Genomic DNA, 17,722 nt, shown 5'->3' with positions numbered 1-17,722 from the left:
ACGAGTAGAGTCTCAGAAAAAGAAATGGCGATTAAAAGGGAAGCAAAATGTTGGATGGAAGTTGCTGTTCCAGTAGTAGTAAAGGCACCAAATAAGATTTCAGTTTCTCCCAAACTGGACACTATATTTGAAGAAGCAGAAGAAGATGAAGATTATGATTTTGACGATTGATTTAATAATATTTCTAGGTAGGGGAATTCTGTTTTTTATTTTATTTTCCCTAAAAATTTTGGTTTAATTAATTAGATATGTGATTTTGTATTTGAGTATTGTTAAGAATTGAAATAACTCTACATCTGTTTTTTTTTTCCCCCTAAAACATATACCTAATTGAGTTTGAGGATTAGTTGCACACTCACTTCGTTTCAATTTATATGATATTTGCGATTTATCAAAAGAATTAATTTGTAAGCTTAATGTGAGCTAAATTTGAAGGTTGTGAATTGTGATAAGGTTGTTTAGAGTATTTACGTTAATTGAAATTGATGTAATTACTAACAAGATCGTAGCGAGCTTGGGGATACCAATAAACACTATTTACTATTTTATAGTAGATGTAAACTAATAACACGAAAAAAAGTAAGGGCGAGCTATGTTATTATAAGATGTTCATTTGAATATTCTTCGTCAAAAAATTACGTTATATATATATAGGTTAAATTATACTTTATATTGGTACATATAATATTTTGAACAGTATTATGTATGAAACTACATGATGCCCCTGTGAACTGCAGCAGCAGTTTGCTAGTAGCTCAGTGGAAATTGGGCTCAAAAGTATCTTAGGCATGCACTTTATGAAAATTTTTGGCTACGTCACTAAAAAAAACATACGTTTTTTAGAAAAGATTATATCCACGATTTAAAATATGTGACATTTTGATCGCATAACAACAATTTTACGATAGTATTTTCTTTTTTAGTTTAAACATAACAAAAGTTATAAATAAAGAGGCTAGAAGATATTTCTATTTTTTTTTAATACCAAAGTGGTTAATATTTCTATTTAGATATTTCTATTTTTTAAAAAAAAACACTTAATAAATATTATAAAGATAATTTTATTTGTAAATTTAATTAACAAGTAGTAACTCTAATATTGTTTTGTCGATATTTATGATAATATTTAAGAATTTATAATTTAATTTAATAATTATAAGAAAATATAATTTTTTAAAAAATGGATTGTCTCAACAAGCCTGTAACTCACGTACTTGTGGGTTGGGCCGATCATTTTTTGATTCATATAAAAATGAGCTAACGCGACTTAATCCATAAAATCTCAATGTTGGCCCCATATTGAAATGTCCATATCTAAGCGTGGCATTGCATATTGACCAGTCACACATCAAAATGATAAAAAGGGTGTATAATTTATGGTCATAAATAATAATCGCTTTTTAACTAATTTTTAGAATTGAATTAGACCGAAGATTCATTATAATAGGGAAGGGGGGAAAGTTAAATGGACAATAGCCTTGCTATTTTCATTATTTAGATGCTTAAAACATTAGCATAGTAAAAATTACAAAAACACAAACACACACAAAGAAAAAAGGGAAATAAAGTAGAAATGTAGTGTTTGGCAAATCTAAAATTAAGTGCCAAACATCCAACACAACTCTAACAACATAATTCAAAGAGACTTTTTTTCTTCTCAAATACTTATATATACAATTTTCAATTCTTCATGATAATTGTACTAATTAAGCATTGCTCCTGAATGAACCAAGTGCTTTAACAGCTCCAGCTCTCAAAATAAACTGATGATAAAATGCAGCAATTGCAGCACCAATAAATGGTCCAACCCAAAATATCCACTGTTCACAATTTTAATAACCAAAAATTCAATTAAATTATACCGTTTCAAAATAGTAACCAAAACTCATAAATTTACTTACTTGATCATCCCAAGCTTTGTTATGTCCATAAACAACAGCAGCACCAAAACTCCTTGCAGGATTAATTCCAGTTCCAGTTACAGGAATTGTAGCCAAGTGAACCATAAACACCGCAAATCCAATGGGTAGAGGCGCAAGTACCTTAAAAAAAGGATCGGAATTGAAGTTTAATTGAACGAAACAATCATTAAATTTTTATATTTATGTATATGAAAATTATACTTACAGGAACGTGTGAGTCTCTGGCGTTCCTCTTAGGATCGGTAGCAGCAAAAACAGTGTAAACAAGAACGAATGTTCCAATGATCTCCGCACCCAAACCAGTACCAGTACTATATCCATCGTTCAACGTATTGGCACCACCGCCATATTTGACATAATAAGCTTTTTGAAAAGCTTTTACTAATCCACAACCACAAATGGCTCCTAAACATTGAGCTACAATGTACATGATAGCTCGAACCAACGATACTTTTCGAGCTAAGAAAAGGCCGAATGTAACAGCAGGGTTAATGTGTCCACCAGAAATACCCGCAGTACAGTAAACAAGTACAAAAATCATACCCCCAAATGCCCAAGCGATTCCAAGAATACCAACTCCACCACATTGATCAGTGGAGCTCTGGCTTTTGTAGCCAATAACAGTAAGGACAGTTATGTAGAGAAATAACAGAGTAGCTATGAATTCAGCAATTATGGCTCTGTAAAATGACCATTTTCCTAACTCTTCAGGATCAATTAAGGGTGCTGGAGGTGGGTCTTGGTAGTCTTTTGGTGCATATTCAGTACCAACCTCCATATCTTTTGCCATTTGTATTGTACACCAAAAAGAAAGATAAAGAATAGGTTAATTATGTGATTTGAGAAAAACAGAGTGCAGTGGAATTGATGAGGAGTGAGGAGTGAAAGGGGTATTTATGGAGAAAAATTGGCCTTCTAGTGTATGAAGAGTAATAATTGAAGTCCCAATTCTCTATCTTTAATTAGAGATCACGTATCTGATCGAAATCTTATAGAAATATATCTTAATTAATTTAAAATTTTATTATCATCAAAACTCATTTTTTGTATAATTTTATTGACCTTGCACGTTTCGTGACTTCACTTAAATAAGACATGTGAAAGATATTTGAAGACTACGTAAGTGAAAAATGCATACAAAATTAAAAAAAAAAAAAAAAGCTTAAAGAGTAATAAAATCGTAGTTTAATTAATGTATCTCTGAATTTTAATCATAATTTAAGGATACAATATCTTATCCAAAATATTTTTGTAGTATACAATTTGGAAATAAATTCTATAATATATAAATTCGAATTAAAATATTTAATACGAATATCAAGTACGAGACGATAAAATTGAAAAAATTAAAATTCAATAATTGAAGTGATATTGAGGAGGTGGATGTATGTAGTAGTTTCCATATTTTTCTTTGTCCTTTTTAGTGGTTAGAGTGACCCCTACCTCTAACTCGTGGGTCGGCAAATTTGTGGGGTACGTTGGGCACCGAATTTCGATTTGAAACGTTTAATACGAAGAAAAATATTTTTAATTTTTTTAATTTAAATCTCTATAATTTTTATGAAAATAAATTTCATAAAATTTAAAAATAATGATTTTTGTTGAAGTAAAATATTTAATGAGTAATGTGTTTTTGTATTTTATCTTTCTTATCTTCCGACATTAATACTCAACATTAAGTTACATCTAGAACATTCGTTCAATGAGGTTGTTGTTTTTGAAAATCTAATTTAATTTTCTTTTCTTGCATGTTTTTTATATTTTTCTTATTATAACCTTTTGAAAATTGATATCAATAATAATTTTCCCCATCTAGCGAAATTGATTCTGATATCTCGTTAATCTGAATTCAATTATATTAAATATATTATTATAAAATTTTCATTTTTAAGATTCGAACACAATTCTTTTCACGAGGAATAGATTGTTCTTCGAGTGGACCAATAATAGCAATTACCAAAAAGAATAATCTTATATTAATAGAATTCTTTTGCCAAAAAAACACAATCAACTATAAATAGATTGAAATTATATTTAATTATTTCTAAAGTGTTTTTTTTTTGTTATTTAGGTTTTGGATGCAGCATGGACGAAAATGACCTTTGATAATATATCAAAATCAAACGGCTAAATAATTTCAATCACACAAAACCGACCATCATCATCATGAATGATGAACCATTACTTTATTTTCTCTCTTATTGTAGGTCCTTTTAGACCGCCCACTCCAACTTTATTCCTCTAACCACTATTATGTCACCACGTCAGTCGTAATTATCCGATATTCATATTAAAATTTAACTAATATTCACATCGCTTAATACTCCATTCAAGAAACAACGCTTCTTATCAAATAAATTTTTGTACTAAACTTAAAATATATAATTAAGAAGAAAATAATCACATTAATAAAACATCCTTTAGTTGTCCTTCACCCATTCTAAGATAACTCTCACTAGTTGAGTAGCAATAGACCTTGATTGATCACCGTGAATTGCGATGCACTAGTAGCAGTACTTCATTCTTAATCAGATATTTTAAATTTAAATTTTAAATATAGAGAAAATTATATTATAAATACTCTCCTAAACAGGTTTTTTAAAATTTAATTATATTTAATCGAGATTCTAATATAAATTTCGAACAACAAATGATTAAAAAAAATATATCTTTCGAGTGTGGTTGATAAGAAAAATATGTGCAAATTAGAGAAAGGTCCATGATGTCCAATTTAGAAAAGAAGTAAATTATACTAGAAAAATAGAGCATGTGGTGAAAAAGATTGCCACGTGTAGAGATCAAATAGAAAAAATAAAACTTTACAACAATAATATGGTATATATATATTATATATTATAGCAAATAAAAATTTTAGGTTGTGGATGATATTGAATGGTCGGTGTGCATATTGTCTTTATTCAATGCACCTCCACTAGGTTTGTGTAAGTTTGATTATTGAAAAAAAAAAAAAGTTAGTCTCACTTCTTACTATATCATTATTATTAATAATAATATAGTACATATATATATCTATATATATATAATAATGTGTCACACACTTCTATTAATGAACCTTCTGGATGAATAATTTTGTGAGTTGTGAGAAACAGCATAATATGATAATAAATTTTGTTGGGATTAAAGCATTATATCGCATGATTAAATGGTTTTTTTTCATAATAATGTCGTTTAATTTGTCTGATTTATAGACTAAGGATTAATTAGAGAGTTTTTAAATATTTTTTTTATCGAAGTTATTTCAAAAGAACTTATCAAGATAAAGAAGAAAGGATAGGGTGGGTGGGGGTTATGGCGAAAATGTTATTATAAAAAATATATTACAATCAATTCAAAAAATAAATCGCATCATATTATTTCGTCAAAAAAAATCCACTACTAAATTTACAATTTTTATTTTAATATTGTGTAAAAATAAATAAATATGTGAAATGATACCAATATATATTACTATTAATAAAAATAAAATTAGATAAACTCGAATCATAAGCCTCTTAATTATATCTCAAAGAATCAACATATCATGTCTATTTTCTTTCTAAAAATGTAATACTCTTTATTAATAAATCTTGGATAAATATTTGAAAGTAGTATGTTTTGTTATTATTGAGAATTAATATGAGTGAAATATACAAGTGATGGTACACCACCCCTAAGAATTAATCATATTAGATGTTACTCTAGGATTTTTTGGAAAAAAACATATTTAACATTGTCAAAATAATGTATAGCACATTATGATATAAGATTTTATATAAAAAAAAAAAACTTTTACTTTTATTTGAAAAAAAAATTCATAAATATTATAAAAATAATTTTATTTGTGGATATGATTAACAAGTAGTAACATTAACATTATGTAATATTATTTTATCAATATTTATGATATATTTTAAATTATAATTTACAATTTAATTTAATAATTATAATTTTTTTAAAAAGTGGACTGACCTGGTAAGTCTGTAGCCCACGTACTTGTGGGTTGGGCCGAGCATTTTCTAGCTCACACAAAAAATTGACTAGCTCGACCTGACCCGTAAATGTCAAAGTCTGTATGAGTTAACCCGAATGAGATAGGCTAGCATATATTGATAGCTCTAATCATATTCGATGTTACTCTAGGATTTTTTGGAAGAAAGCATATTTAACATTTTCAAAATAATGTATTAGCACATTATGATATAAGATTTTTTTTTTTTTAAAAAAAGGAGAATGATTGATTAAGGTGGGTGAGGTCTATAGTTACCTAACCAATAATTGAATTTTTTGTTTTGTACTATCTAAAAAATAATATACCTTTTCCTTATATAAAACTAAAAAAATATTTATGAATTGAAATAGAAAAGCATTTTTTTTCTCAATATTAAGGGTTGAAGATGGGGCCTTTGCTGAGATTGTGAGACATGAGTGGTTGAAGGAATCAACAAGGTGGGCTGAGTTGGAATGGACGGTGCTCAATTTACGTTCGATATTCGATATATATATTGAAATTAATTTAATTTAATTTTATATTTATAAATATTATATAAAAATAAAATATTTTTTAATAAAGATAATTTTTCGTTTAAAGTGAATATTTAGATTAAAATAAGTCTAATATGTGTGTATATATCCTGTCCCTTCTTATCTCTATAAGATTTGGATTCAGATTTTTAAATTTTTAGTGAATACTTAATCATAATTATTAAATATTTGCGACAAACTAATTAACACTATTTTTTCTTAATTAGATATTCTAAATTTAACCTAAAACTTTTATGATCCACCCTTTATTGGATATTAGGAATATTGGGCGGAGCATCATTAACAATGAAAAATGGTCTGGTATTTGAAGCGTGCGTTCATTTCATCTAAAAAATTAAGTTATTAGAAAGAGCATATCTTTATTAGTTATATCTCTTCATGTGTAAATTTATTTTTTTTCATGGACCAAGCATGTGGCGATGAGCTTCGACCCTAAAACCTCTATCTACTCTGATACCATGTTGAGGTGTACGATCATTTCATATATAAAAAATTATGTGTTATAGAGAAGTTAAAAGTTAGTATGATTGTATATTTTTAACACTCTTACACTTTGTTTAGAAGATTATTACAATACAATACAATACAGAGTGTAAAAAAAGTCATAACATGATTGAAAAGAAAATTTACGCGTAATTGTCAAATTTCTGACTCCGTCACTGATTCGATGAACAAATGCAAGAACTTTGGGTGATTATCATTGGTCGGCAAATGATAAGTTTATTAATCCATCAAATTAGTGTTAATGTAAATTCCCAACTCCATAAATACCCCTATCAATCTTCAACCAAATATCAAACACTTCTCAATTTACAGAGCCAAAAAACAGAGACAACCCAAAAAAAAAAAACAGAGACCCAAAAATGGGCAAAGATATGGAGGTTGGTACTGAATATGCACCAAAAGACTACCAAGACCCACCTCCAGCACCCTTAATTGACCCTGAAGAGTTAGGAAAATGGTCATTTTACAGAGCTATAATTGCTGAATTCATAGCTACTCTGTTATTTCTCTACATAACTGTCCTTACTGTTATTGGCTACAAAAGCCAGAGCTCCACTGATCAATGTGGTGGAGTTGGTATTCTTGGAATCGCTTGGGCATTTGGGGGTATGATTTTTGTACTTGTTTACTGTACTGCGGGTATTTCTGGTGGACACATTAACCCTGCTGTTACATTCGGCCTTTTCTTAGCTCGAAAAGTATCGTTGGTTCGAGCTATCATGTACATTGTAGCTCAATGTTTAGGAGCCATTTGTGGTTGTGGATTAGTAAAAGCTTTTCAAAAAGCTTATTATGTCAAATATGGCGGTGGTGCCAATACGTTGAACGATGGATATAGTACTGGTACTGGTTTGGGTGCGGAGATCATTGGAACATTCGTTCTTGTTTACACTGTTTTTGCTGCTACCGATCCTAAGAGGAACGCCAGAGACTCACACGTTCCTGTAAGTATAATTTTCATATACATAAATATAAAAATTTAATGATTGTTCCGTTCAATTAAACTTCAATTCCGATCCTTTTTTTAAGGTACTTGCGCCTCTACCCATTGGATTTGCGGTGTTTATGGTTCACTTGGCTACAATTCCTGTAACTGGAACTGGAATTAATCCTGCAAGGAGTTTTGGTGCTGCTGTTGTTTATGGACATAACAAAGCTTGGGATGATCAAGTAAGTAAATTTATGAGTTTTGGTTACTATTTTGAAATGGTATAATTTAATTGAATTTTTGGTTATTAAAATTGTGAACAGTGGATATTTTGGGTTGGACCATTTATTGGTGCTGCAATTGCTGCATTTTATCATCAGTTTATTTTGAGAGCTGGAGCTGTTAAAGCACTTGGTTCATTCAGGAGCAATGCTTAATTAGTACAATTATCATGAAGAATTGAAAATTGTACATTATGTTTTTTTTTTTAATGTTATTAGAGTTGTTTAGCATTTGTTTTAGATTTGTTAAACAATGTCATTACTACTTTTTTCTTTTTAATTTGTTTCCTTTTTTTTTGGTGTGTGTTTCTGTAATTTTTCACTATGCTTTGTTTTGAGTATCTAAATAATGGAATGATGAACAAGGCTATTATCATTGTGTCTCTTTTGGTAAGTTATTGTCAAATGATGAAGAGAAAATGAGATTAAATCGTGAAGAGAAGCGATTGTAGAAATACATGATAAGATTATGTATAATAAATATATGATTGAGAGAGCATAAGTTTAAATCATGAAGAAAGGCGATTGTAGAAATACAGAATAAATTATATATAATAAATTATTGTTGTGATCTGTTCCTTCTATGTACTCATGCTTACTGGGAATTTTGATACATCGAGTTATTTTTCTTTTTAAAAAGTGAAAATGAAATTATGAGTAACTCAATAATTAGTTGTAATAGCATAATTCTAAATGTTGGTAATAATGTAGGAATCTTTCCAAATTAGGCAAAGTTTATTGAACATCTAGACATTAAACAATAAATTAAAATTCCATCTAGTGTCACGAGCCAAATATTAGTCTGTTTGACTGTTTGTTTTTTTTTAATAGCTTTTTAAAAAAGTACTTTAAAAATAATAATTTATACTTGATAAATTTATTGAAATTAGGTTTTAGGTCCTGCGCCTAATTCACATCACAAAAGTTAGCTCGAAGAAATGAGGATTATCCAAGCCTTATAAGGAGTCCATCCATCTCATTAATCATCGATGTGTGACTTTTATCATTTTTTAACGTAGACTACTTATTATAGGGAAGAGAAAAGGTGTGTTCTTATTGAATGTGAAAATTATATGTTATTGCTACAAACATTTACTCAAGCCCTACTTGTTTAACTAATACTCCTACTACATTGCTATAAATTTATATGTTGTTGTTTTATTTTAATTTTTAATTATATCGTACTCTCTCTGTTTAAAAAAAAATGTCTTTATTTCCTTTTTAGTTTATTTCAAAAAAATTGATCTTTTTTCTTTTTTGACAACACTTTAACTTTATCTTTCCACGTGACATGTTTATAACCACAAGATTAAAGAACATTTTAGTACATTTGACATAACTTTAATTTAGAAACACAAAATTAAAAAGTTTTTTTTCTTTTCTTAAACTCCGTTTCAAGTTAAATTAGATCAAAACGGATGAAGATATGATTTTGATAAGTAACTTATGCTTGACTATTTTATTTTTTTAAAAAAAAATATTTCAAGAGTCAAATTATAAAAAATTAAGCCTTCATTTTTTTTCAAAATTATTTAAAATTGAACATGCTGAGTTGGAATGGTCGATAGTAATTGAGTGTGAATGGGGTGGGAGGTAGGGTTTGCTTGATTTGAAGGTATTTAAAAAAAAAGGAAGAATAATTATTGAAACTTTGAATTTGTTAATAAACTTTACCTAAACATATGAAAACGATTTAACACCTAAAGACAATTAATTTAAATTTTTAAAAAAGTTTATAGGAATGTTCTCGAAAACCGACTAGGTTTATTATTTCTAAAGCATAATAATTATGGTCGGTTCATATATATATACACACATCAAACCTTAGCTGTTTAATTAAATAAGCTGCCTCACTAATCACTCACCTCCTCCTTTGGATTAGCATAATCAAAGGCCTAAGTATTTTAAGTAGGTGGAATACTTACAAAACATTAGTACATAAGAGAAGCATCGAAAATACTTCTGTACTCGCTGTAAATTATTAGTTTCAAAGTTAAACTATCTCTTTTTACTTTACTAATTAAATTTAGATACATGCATAATACACTCTTGATCTACCACATGTGGCAAACTCAAGATTTTCGTCCAGAAAGTTTTTTTTTTTAAAAAAATAAACGTGTAAATAAGCATTTAGAAATGAAAATTTTATATTCTTTTGAGTTTAAAACCATACTTTTAGCACGTTTTCAAAAATTAAAAAAAATGTGAAAATGAAACTAAAACTAAAAATGAAAACACTATCATAGGGGTTCGAATCGGTGACATGAAGCTAAATTTAAGGGGACTTAACACTGCGCCATTAATATCTACTGGTCATTAAAGGGGTTCAAGATATATATTTCTACAGAAATACACATAAAAATTATATATATACGGCGTAACTTTTTGCTAAAGGGGTTCGAGTGAACTCCCTGAATCCCACATAGGTTTTCCCCAAACTCTTGTGGGAGTGTTGGGTGTTTAGTAAAAGTTCGAGAGAAGAGTTGAAAACACCCCAATCTTTTCTAAGATTCAGGGGTGTATTTCACTCATGTTGCAAAATTTGGCTTTGAAGTATATTTAAGTTCAGTTAATCAAATAAAAAGATATTTTTAAAATTGTCAATAGTTCGTTGATGAAACTAATAAACGAGACAATAGTTATCTAACCTCATGTCATTCAGAATTAGGTCATAGTTAAGGGTACTTTTAAGTTTTGCTCCACAATTTTTCACTAAATAGTTAATATTGACAAAAATTAAAGACTATTATATATAAGTGCAACAACTAAATACTTATACAACAAATCAACATAAAAGTTATGGGCCCAAATTAAGATCCGGCCCAAAATCATAGTGCTTTCATTCGGCCCGCATGCTTTCTGGGCCTTTGTGTACAATATCTGGCCCAGAGTACCAAGTGAAACACAACCATTTTTTGTGTATATCATATCAAATCAATCCTTATATTTTTATTAAACTAAAATATAAATACTTAATAAACTACAATAAATAATGCAAATATAACCTTTTATAACTGTAGTAGTTTTTCATCACTTATTTAATTGTTTCTTTCTCTATAAATTTTTGGACTGTTAGTTTCCTTGAGTTGTACATCTATCGAAAATAGTCTCCATTTTAAGATAAGTGTAAGGTCTACGTACATTTTACTCTCCCAAACTCCACTTTACGAAATGACATTAAATAAATATATTGTCGTTGTTGTTATAGTATAACCTTTTATTGCTTAAAGTATTTTTATAATATTTTAAATCTTCATAGAAGAAAATAATTATTCTGACTCTCCAATTAATAATTCATTTTCTTATGAAATGTGGCCTAAGCTCAAATTAGCAAAACAAGAGGCTGAAAAAGCCCACTGAACTAATATTATTTGAATGATTATTTATTTGCGGCAGAATAAATTTTTTTAATCCTTCATAAATAATTGTATACTATGTATTCACACAGTAACATCAAAGTCAGAATTTTCATTAAAAATATAAAGAAATAAATACTTGAAAAAGTTTTAAAAATTCAACATATTCCATATATATATATAGATAGATATAAAATAAGAGGTGCTTCTTTTTTCCTCTTTGTATATATTTTTATAATTGCATGACCGTTGAATATTCAGATATTGGTGTTAATTAAATACGTTTTGCCTAGTTAGCCACATGCAAAAGTATATTCATGTCCACACTTAAATTATATTTGTATGATTTTAATATTATCAATGTATGTACGTAGTTTGCACTATATATATATTATGTTGCTAATATTTACATATTTAATCACTTTAAAAGCAATCAATTGTGTAACTATTTTTTTTAAATATATATATATGGGTAGTATATATAGTGGACTAGTAAACATGAATATATATCGAAGGTCGGAGGAAAAGCTAATATTGAAGCTCGCATAATACTCTTTCCGTTCAGTTTTACTTGTCACTGTTTGATTTGATCATAACACATTCATCACACCCATACTATTAAGTCTTGAAAATGATTTAAAAAATATGTATTTAATGTTAAAAATAAAACATAAAAAAGAGATATTTTTTCTTGATATGTCAAAAAAAGTGACAAGTAAAACTGAATTAACGGAGTATTTAATTTTATTAAACACAAGATGTGCCCTTTAATGTTGTTAGTATAGTCACTAGTACATATCAAAGGACAAAGCCATCATTTAATACTCCAAAATTGGACATGGTTGGCTGTCTCCTTAATATAATACTTTAGAAAAAAAACTTTAAAAAATATATTTTGAAATTATTTTTAAAAAAAAAAATTGAAGAAGAAGAAGACAATTTCTTCCATTTTACCCATCTCTATAAGATCTGTTTGCTTTTCTGTCTACATGCTCTTCTGTTATTTCTTATGAATAAATAGTTGCTTTTTTTTCTCTCTTTATATTTTAAAACATTAAATTAGCAAGTTGACCATCAAAAATTTCATTTTTTTAATTCATAATTAATGTGTCATACATGTTTTTCTCCTCCTTTTTTTTTGTAGTAGATAGATGTGTCAAAAATATAATGTAGGAAAAAAAATCATTGATGTATAATAGGCGAAATCAAAATTTTCACTAAGTATCGTTTAAGATATATATAAAAAAAATATACAAAAATTCAACTTTAACGCTATCTTACATGGTAAAATATAATTTGTTGACCAAAAAAATAACGTATTTCAACTTCTCCGATGCTAGTATAGTATATATCAGTCGTGACCTACAACAAATGAATAAGATATGTGATACTTCGACTGTCCGGTATTATTTGTCATGTTGCACTTTTCAAAAGTCAATTTGATTATTTTCAAAGTTGAATTAGATAACATTAATTTCGATATTTTAAACAAAAAAAATTAGATATTCTAAACTATATGAAAAGTACTATAAATTGTAATTTTTTGCATATTAATATGATGAAAAAATGCATCTTAAAAATGTTAGTCAAAATTTTTATAGTTTGACTATACAAATAGAAATTATGACAAATAATATGGAATGAAGGGAGTGCGTATAATCATTTATAACTTAACCATAAATAAATGAGTTTAAATCGTTTAATTTCATGTAAATATTGAAGGTAGGTAAATATTTCCTTTAATAATAAATATGTAAACTATAGATTAATTAGTTTAGGGTACTGTTTTTTTAGCATGGAGGAAATCATTTTTTCCGTTGGCTAGGAGGTTCACAATCGTTATTATTTGAGTGTATATGTATAAGGTGGATTTTGTGTATGATAGCTCGTAAATAATATAGAAAAAAGTAAATAACAATTTAATATAGAAATTTATGATGTGCACGTGAATCCACGATCTATTTAATGGCTAAACAAGATATGTTATATACATATTTGATAGAATTAAGTTGATACAATTTATTGACATCCTCTTCAAAAATAAATAAATTGATACACCTAATTGAATACTAAGTTATTTGTGCAAAGGAGTAACGATATTCTTTTCTGATAAATATATTTTTATTTTCTTTTTTAATAGTGTGTTCGTGTTTTAAAAATCTTAATTAGATCCACTTTTTTAGAGAGGTAAATTATATGAAACAAGCGCATGACTTAGAAAAAAAGTCTAAAAGATATAAAAATCTAAATCTGAATCTCCTCATTCGAGTGATTAGTTACTCATCAACCAACTCAACCATCCTTGAGAAGAGGAAAAATCATATTTGGTTATCTTAAATATCTCGAGAAGTATTTTTTTTAAAACATGTTCTTCTCAATTTTCTTGAAAAATACGTAAAGAAAAGTCATTTTCAAAGATCTCCCTATATCTCATTTCTAGCGGGTTGTTCCGTACCCCACCTCCATCCTAACCCCCACGCCACACCATAATAATTGTCACATTATATTTTTTAAAAAAATTACATCTTAAAATATCAATCAAAATTTACGAAACTAAATGTTCCTTGCATGAGTAGTGAATAGAAAATGTTGTAGGTAAATATAAATTGTTTACAAAAACATATCACATGCAGTTTGATCAAAGCTCAGAGCAAGTGGGACAACAAATTTTCTCTAATCCCCATATCCAACCCACTCTGCTGACCAAATCTACACATTATCAAACCCCACCCCCACCCTCAAATATTTTTTTCTCATTTTAATTTATATATCTGATTTAAAATATGATACAGAATATAAAAAAGTAAAATATATTTCTAAAAATCGTACAATTTTAAGCTAAAGATACATAAAATATATTTATTACGTGATCTAAATAAGCCAAACAAATCGAAACGACCATAGAGTTTAGTAAAACCCCATGTGTTTATTTGTTTTTTTTTGTTTGTGTATTAGGTTTATAGGATCATTTAAAACTAATTTGAATATTTTTGTTTAGAGTATTGCAATAATTTCTTGGCCATACAAAAGGCTGTGAAAACAGAAGTTGGACGGCTACAAGTGAGTTTTTTTCGATTCTATATTTGCCACGAGCTTAAAATTTTAACATTTATTCGTATATTTATATCAATTCAATATATATTAATACTTCGTGGTTGTTACTTTTACTTTTTGAGAAATTGATTTTCGAGACTATATAAGAAAGACAATAACTCATTTACTCATTTCAGTATGAAACATAACATTTCAGTCACCACATATGCGAGATGCAACTGAAGCGCGAATTACGAGAATTCAACATTGATAAACACAACAACAAAAATAAAGATCAATATTAGATTCGACTCTGTAACTATTTAACCTAACTCAATTTTAAAAGATAGACTCATAAAAGAAAGATTCAAGATAGCCTCATTAAAGTGGAACTTAATACAAACCATGATGCATAAGCAACTATATTTGATCGTATGATTATTTAATATAAACACTCGATACGAATAAATTAATATTCTTACGTGAATTCCCTAGTGGACAAAAGGGACCTTACCTAAAAGGACAGAACATACATTGAACTTTCCTATTGGTCATAATTAATAGCTGCCCCCCCACCCCACCACTAAAATTAGACAAATAGTAATAGGCACATGCACACAGATTACAAAAGGAGGCCAATGAAGATTCAATTTGTCTCAAGTTTTGGACTGATTCATTATTTTTTAATAAATGTTTGACATTATACATAAGTATATATATACACACAAAAGTGTTTGGTTTGTGATGTTTTTTTAATTCGAGTTTTGATATTTACAGTAAAATTCGATTAAATTCAAATTTTGAAGATAATATTTTTACTAAATTTTTCTCAACTCATAACACTCATATCAAAAATCTCTAATCAATTCAGTTATCCTATTACAATTTATATTGATCGTTTATAAAGTTAATTAGGGGTTGACCATAGTCATGAAATTCAATAATAATTTTTTTGTGATTAAAAAAAAAAAAGGGAAGAGAATATGCCAAAGGAGCTGACCAAGCAACCATGTGATGATTTAGCTAAATTTACAAGTTGAAGATTTCAAGGACTCTGATTCATTTGGAGGCATTAATTAATAACTAAAAAAAATTAACAAGTTGGTGTTGTTTTATTTATTTATTTTTATTGATTTTTTGTATTAAAAAAAAAGTTTTAGGAGAAAAGGAGGGGTAAAAACAAAAACAAAAGTTGGTTCTTGCAAAAGTGGAGTATCAATTAGTGTAAATTAATGAAAGATGTATAAATGTATCTTAATTATGTCACTTACATATATATTATGTAAATATGTATAATGTAAATTAAACGTGCTCATATTATTTTTAATTCGAATCATTTTTTATATCCTATGGTGATTAAATTGACCACAAACCGCCCCAATATTTTCTTTTTGGTGATTAAAAATTATAAGATAAGATTTAGTGTGAAAATTTTAGGGGTATTTTTATTTGGACATTGCTATTTTACGTATATTTGCCTTTTTCTTTTAGAAATGTTGATTTACTTGAAACAATTTTAGATATATAGTGTATAAAGCTTATCTTTTTAGAAAAAAACTTATGTTTTTAGGTCTTGTTAATTAATTTTTTTTTATTTTTTTTTTAGATTTTTTAATAATTTAGATCTTAAAATAGATAACTTGGATTTTTTTTTTGTGTGTTGAAAGCTTAATTAGTTAATTATTCAAATCTTTGACTATTTTTATTTACTACTAAATATAGAATTAATATTAATTTTGTTACACAAATTGATGTCGTGAATTATGACATTCATGCAATTTATACTAAGTTTGTTTTTATGTGACAATTAATCTAAATATGAGATAATAAAGACAAGTGAAGTAGTGACAAATCTCCTTTTCAAATCAAATTTATGAAATATATAAAGGTGAAGAAATAATGGCATGTGCATTTGCCAATGAAAGATCTCAACAATTTTGGTCAAACAAAAACATAATAAGATTTTTGATTTGATATGTTTCTTCTAAATGTGATTGAACAATGACGGAAATATCAATACAATAGATGAGGTAATTTCTTTCTTAATTAAACGTATTGAACTGAAGTCTTAATTATGAAAAAAAACATTCGATAGAAAATGTTATTTCTCTCAAATATGGTTTTATACAATACGAATTTAAATTAATCAGACTTCGACGTGAAAACTAAAAATTGGATAGAAAATATATATAAAAAAATTGATGAGCTGTTTTTGGTACAATTTATTTTGTTAGGTCCATAATTTTGGATAAAATGTACAACAAATTATAGTTAGGTATGTTTTATGTTAGTTGGTAAATGGAGGCACTTGGGGCCCTATTCTCTATCTATAATTACTTTAAATAATCTTGTGATTATTCCTCATTAAATTTTTTATCATACTATAAAAATTGCATTATTAATCATTCTTTGATCTTTGATTAATGAGAAGACTTTTGCATAAATAAACTTTTCTTCATTATTTCCATAATGATTATCCCATGCTCTTGCACCTTTTTAGATTCAATTATTTAATATTTAAAAATTAATGAATTAATTAATTTAATTTTGTGTCAAATAAAATAGAATTGTATTTATATTTTCTTTTATTTTCGATCCAAGCATTCTTTTTTTCTTACTTTGTTCTATTTAATAATTGATCTGACGCATTTATCATTTCTATCATAAAAGTATTTTGAAAATGGATTACCTCATTTCTCAAAACTTGACTTCACAGGTTTTCCGTCGAAATTTAAGAGAAGTCATACAAAATTACAAATAACTATTATTATTTTGTATTTTCTTCATTTATTTGAGGAGGATGAATTATTCGCATGGTTTTCATTTAATAATCAAAATCTTGATCTCGTATTACTCACTATTAATAGTTATAATGTTTTAAAGATTTATATGAATTTTATCCTTGATTGAATGAAACGATTTCAAGAAAATGATTTTTATGTAATAAAAAGCAAAAATATTTTTATTCACAAGATGTGACATAAATATTGCTTTATGAATTGTTAGGCCAATGACATATTTAAAATGTACTATTTTGGAGTTCTACTTTAGTAGTGCACAAAATATTAGACTTATCCTTCCAAAAATAAAAATAAAAATGACCACCACCATTTCCTTTATAGGAAAAATAATTCAATTGACAACTTGTAAATTTAT

At 27.4% G+C, this 17,722-nt stretch overlaps 2 protein-coding genes across 2 annotated transcripts; one reads left to right on the top strand and one right to left on the bottom strand.

The window, feature by feature from the left end:
• Positions 1-1,434: 1,434 nt before the first annotated feature.
• On the bottom strand, positions 1,435-2,857 carry PIP2-1 (aquaporin PIP2-1). The gene is given in 3 exon segments (NM_001302894.2): positions 1,435-1,820; positions 1,902-2,042; positions 2,128-2,857. Coding segments are annotated over 3 exon segments (840 nt in total). The 5' UTR covers positions 2,713-2,857; the 3' UTR covers positions 1,435-1,706.
• A 4,162-nt stretch (positions 2,858-7,019) lies between these two features.
• On the top strand, positions 7,020-8,550 carry LOC101248037 (aquaporin PIP2-1-like). The gene is made up of 3 exons (XM_069288746.1): positions 7,020-7,912; positions 7,998-8,138; positions 8,220-8,550. Exons 1-3 carry the CDS (start codon positions 7,328-7,330, stop codon positions 8,331-8,333), a joined length of 840 nt encoding a protein of 279 aa, XP_069144847.1. The 5' UTR covers positions 7,020-7,327; the 3' UTR covers positions 8,334-8,550.
• Positions 8,551-17,722: the final 9,172 nt, after the last annotated feature.

This window comes from Solanum lycopersicum, chromosome 9 (assembly GCF_036512215.1).
Source record: "Solanum lycopersicum chromosome 9, SLM_r2.1".
Lineage (NCBI taxonomy): Eukaryota > Viridiplantae > Streptophyta > Magnoliopsida > Solanales > Solanaceae > Solanum > Solanum lycopersicum.
Note: the sequence above shows the minus strand (reverse complement) of the source record. Positions and strands in the feature narration are given on the sequence as shown.

Excerpts from the sequence above, each read along its gene's own strand:
- LOC101248037 (XM_069288746.1), top strand. The coding sequence starts at position 7,328 with ATGGGCAAAGATATGGAGGTTGGTACTGAATATGCACCAAAAGACTAC. Across the intron at positions 7,913-7,997 it reads CCAGAGACTCACACGTTCCT|GTACTTGCGCCTCTACCCAT; the intron begins GTAAGTATAATT and ends CCTTTTTTTAAG. Across the intron at positions 8,139-8,219 it reads ACAAAGCTTGGGATGATCAA|TGGATATTTTGGGTTGGACC; the intron begins GTAAGTAAATTT and ends AATTGTGAACAG.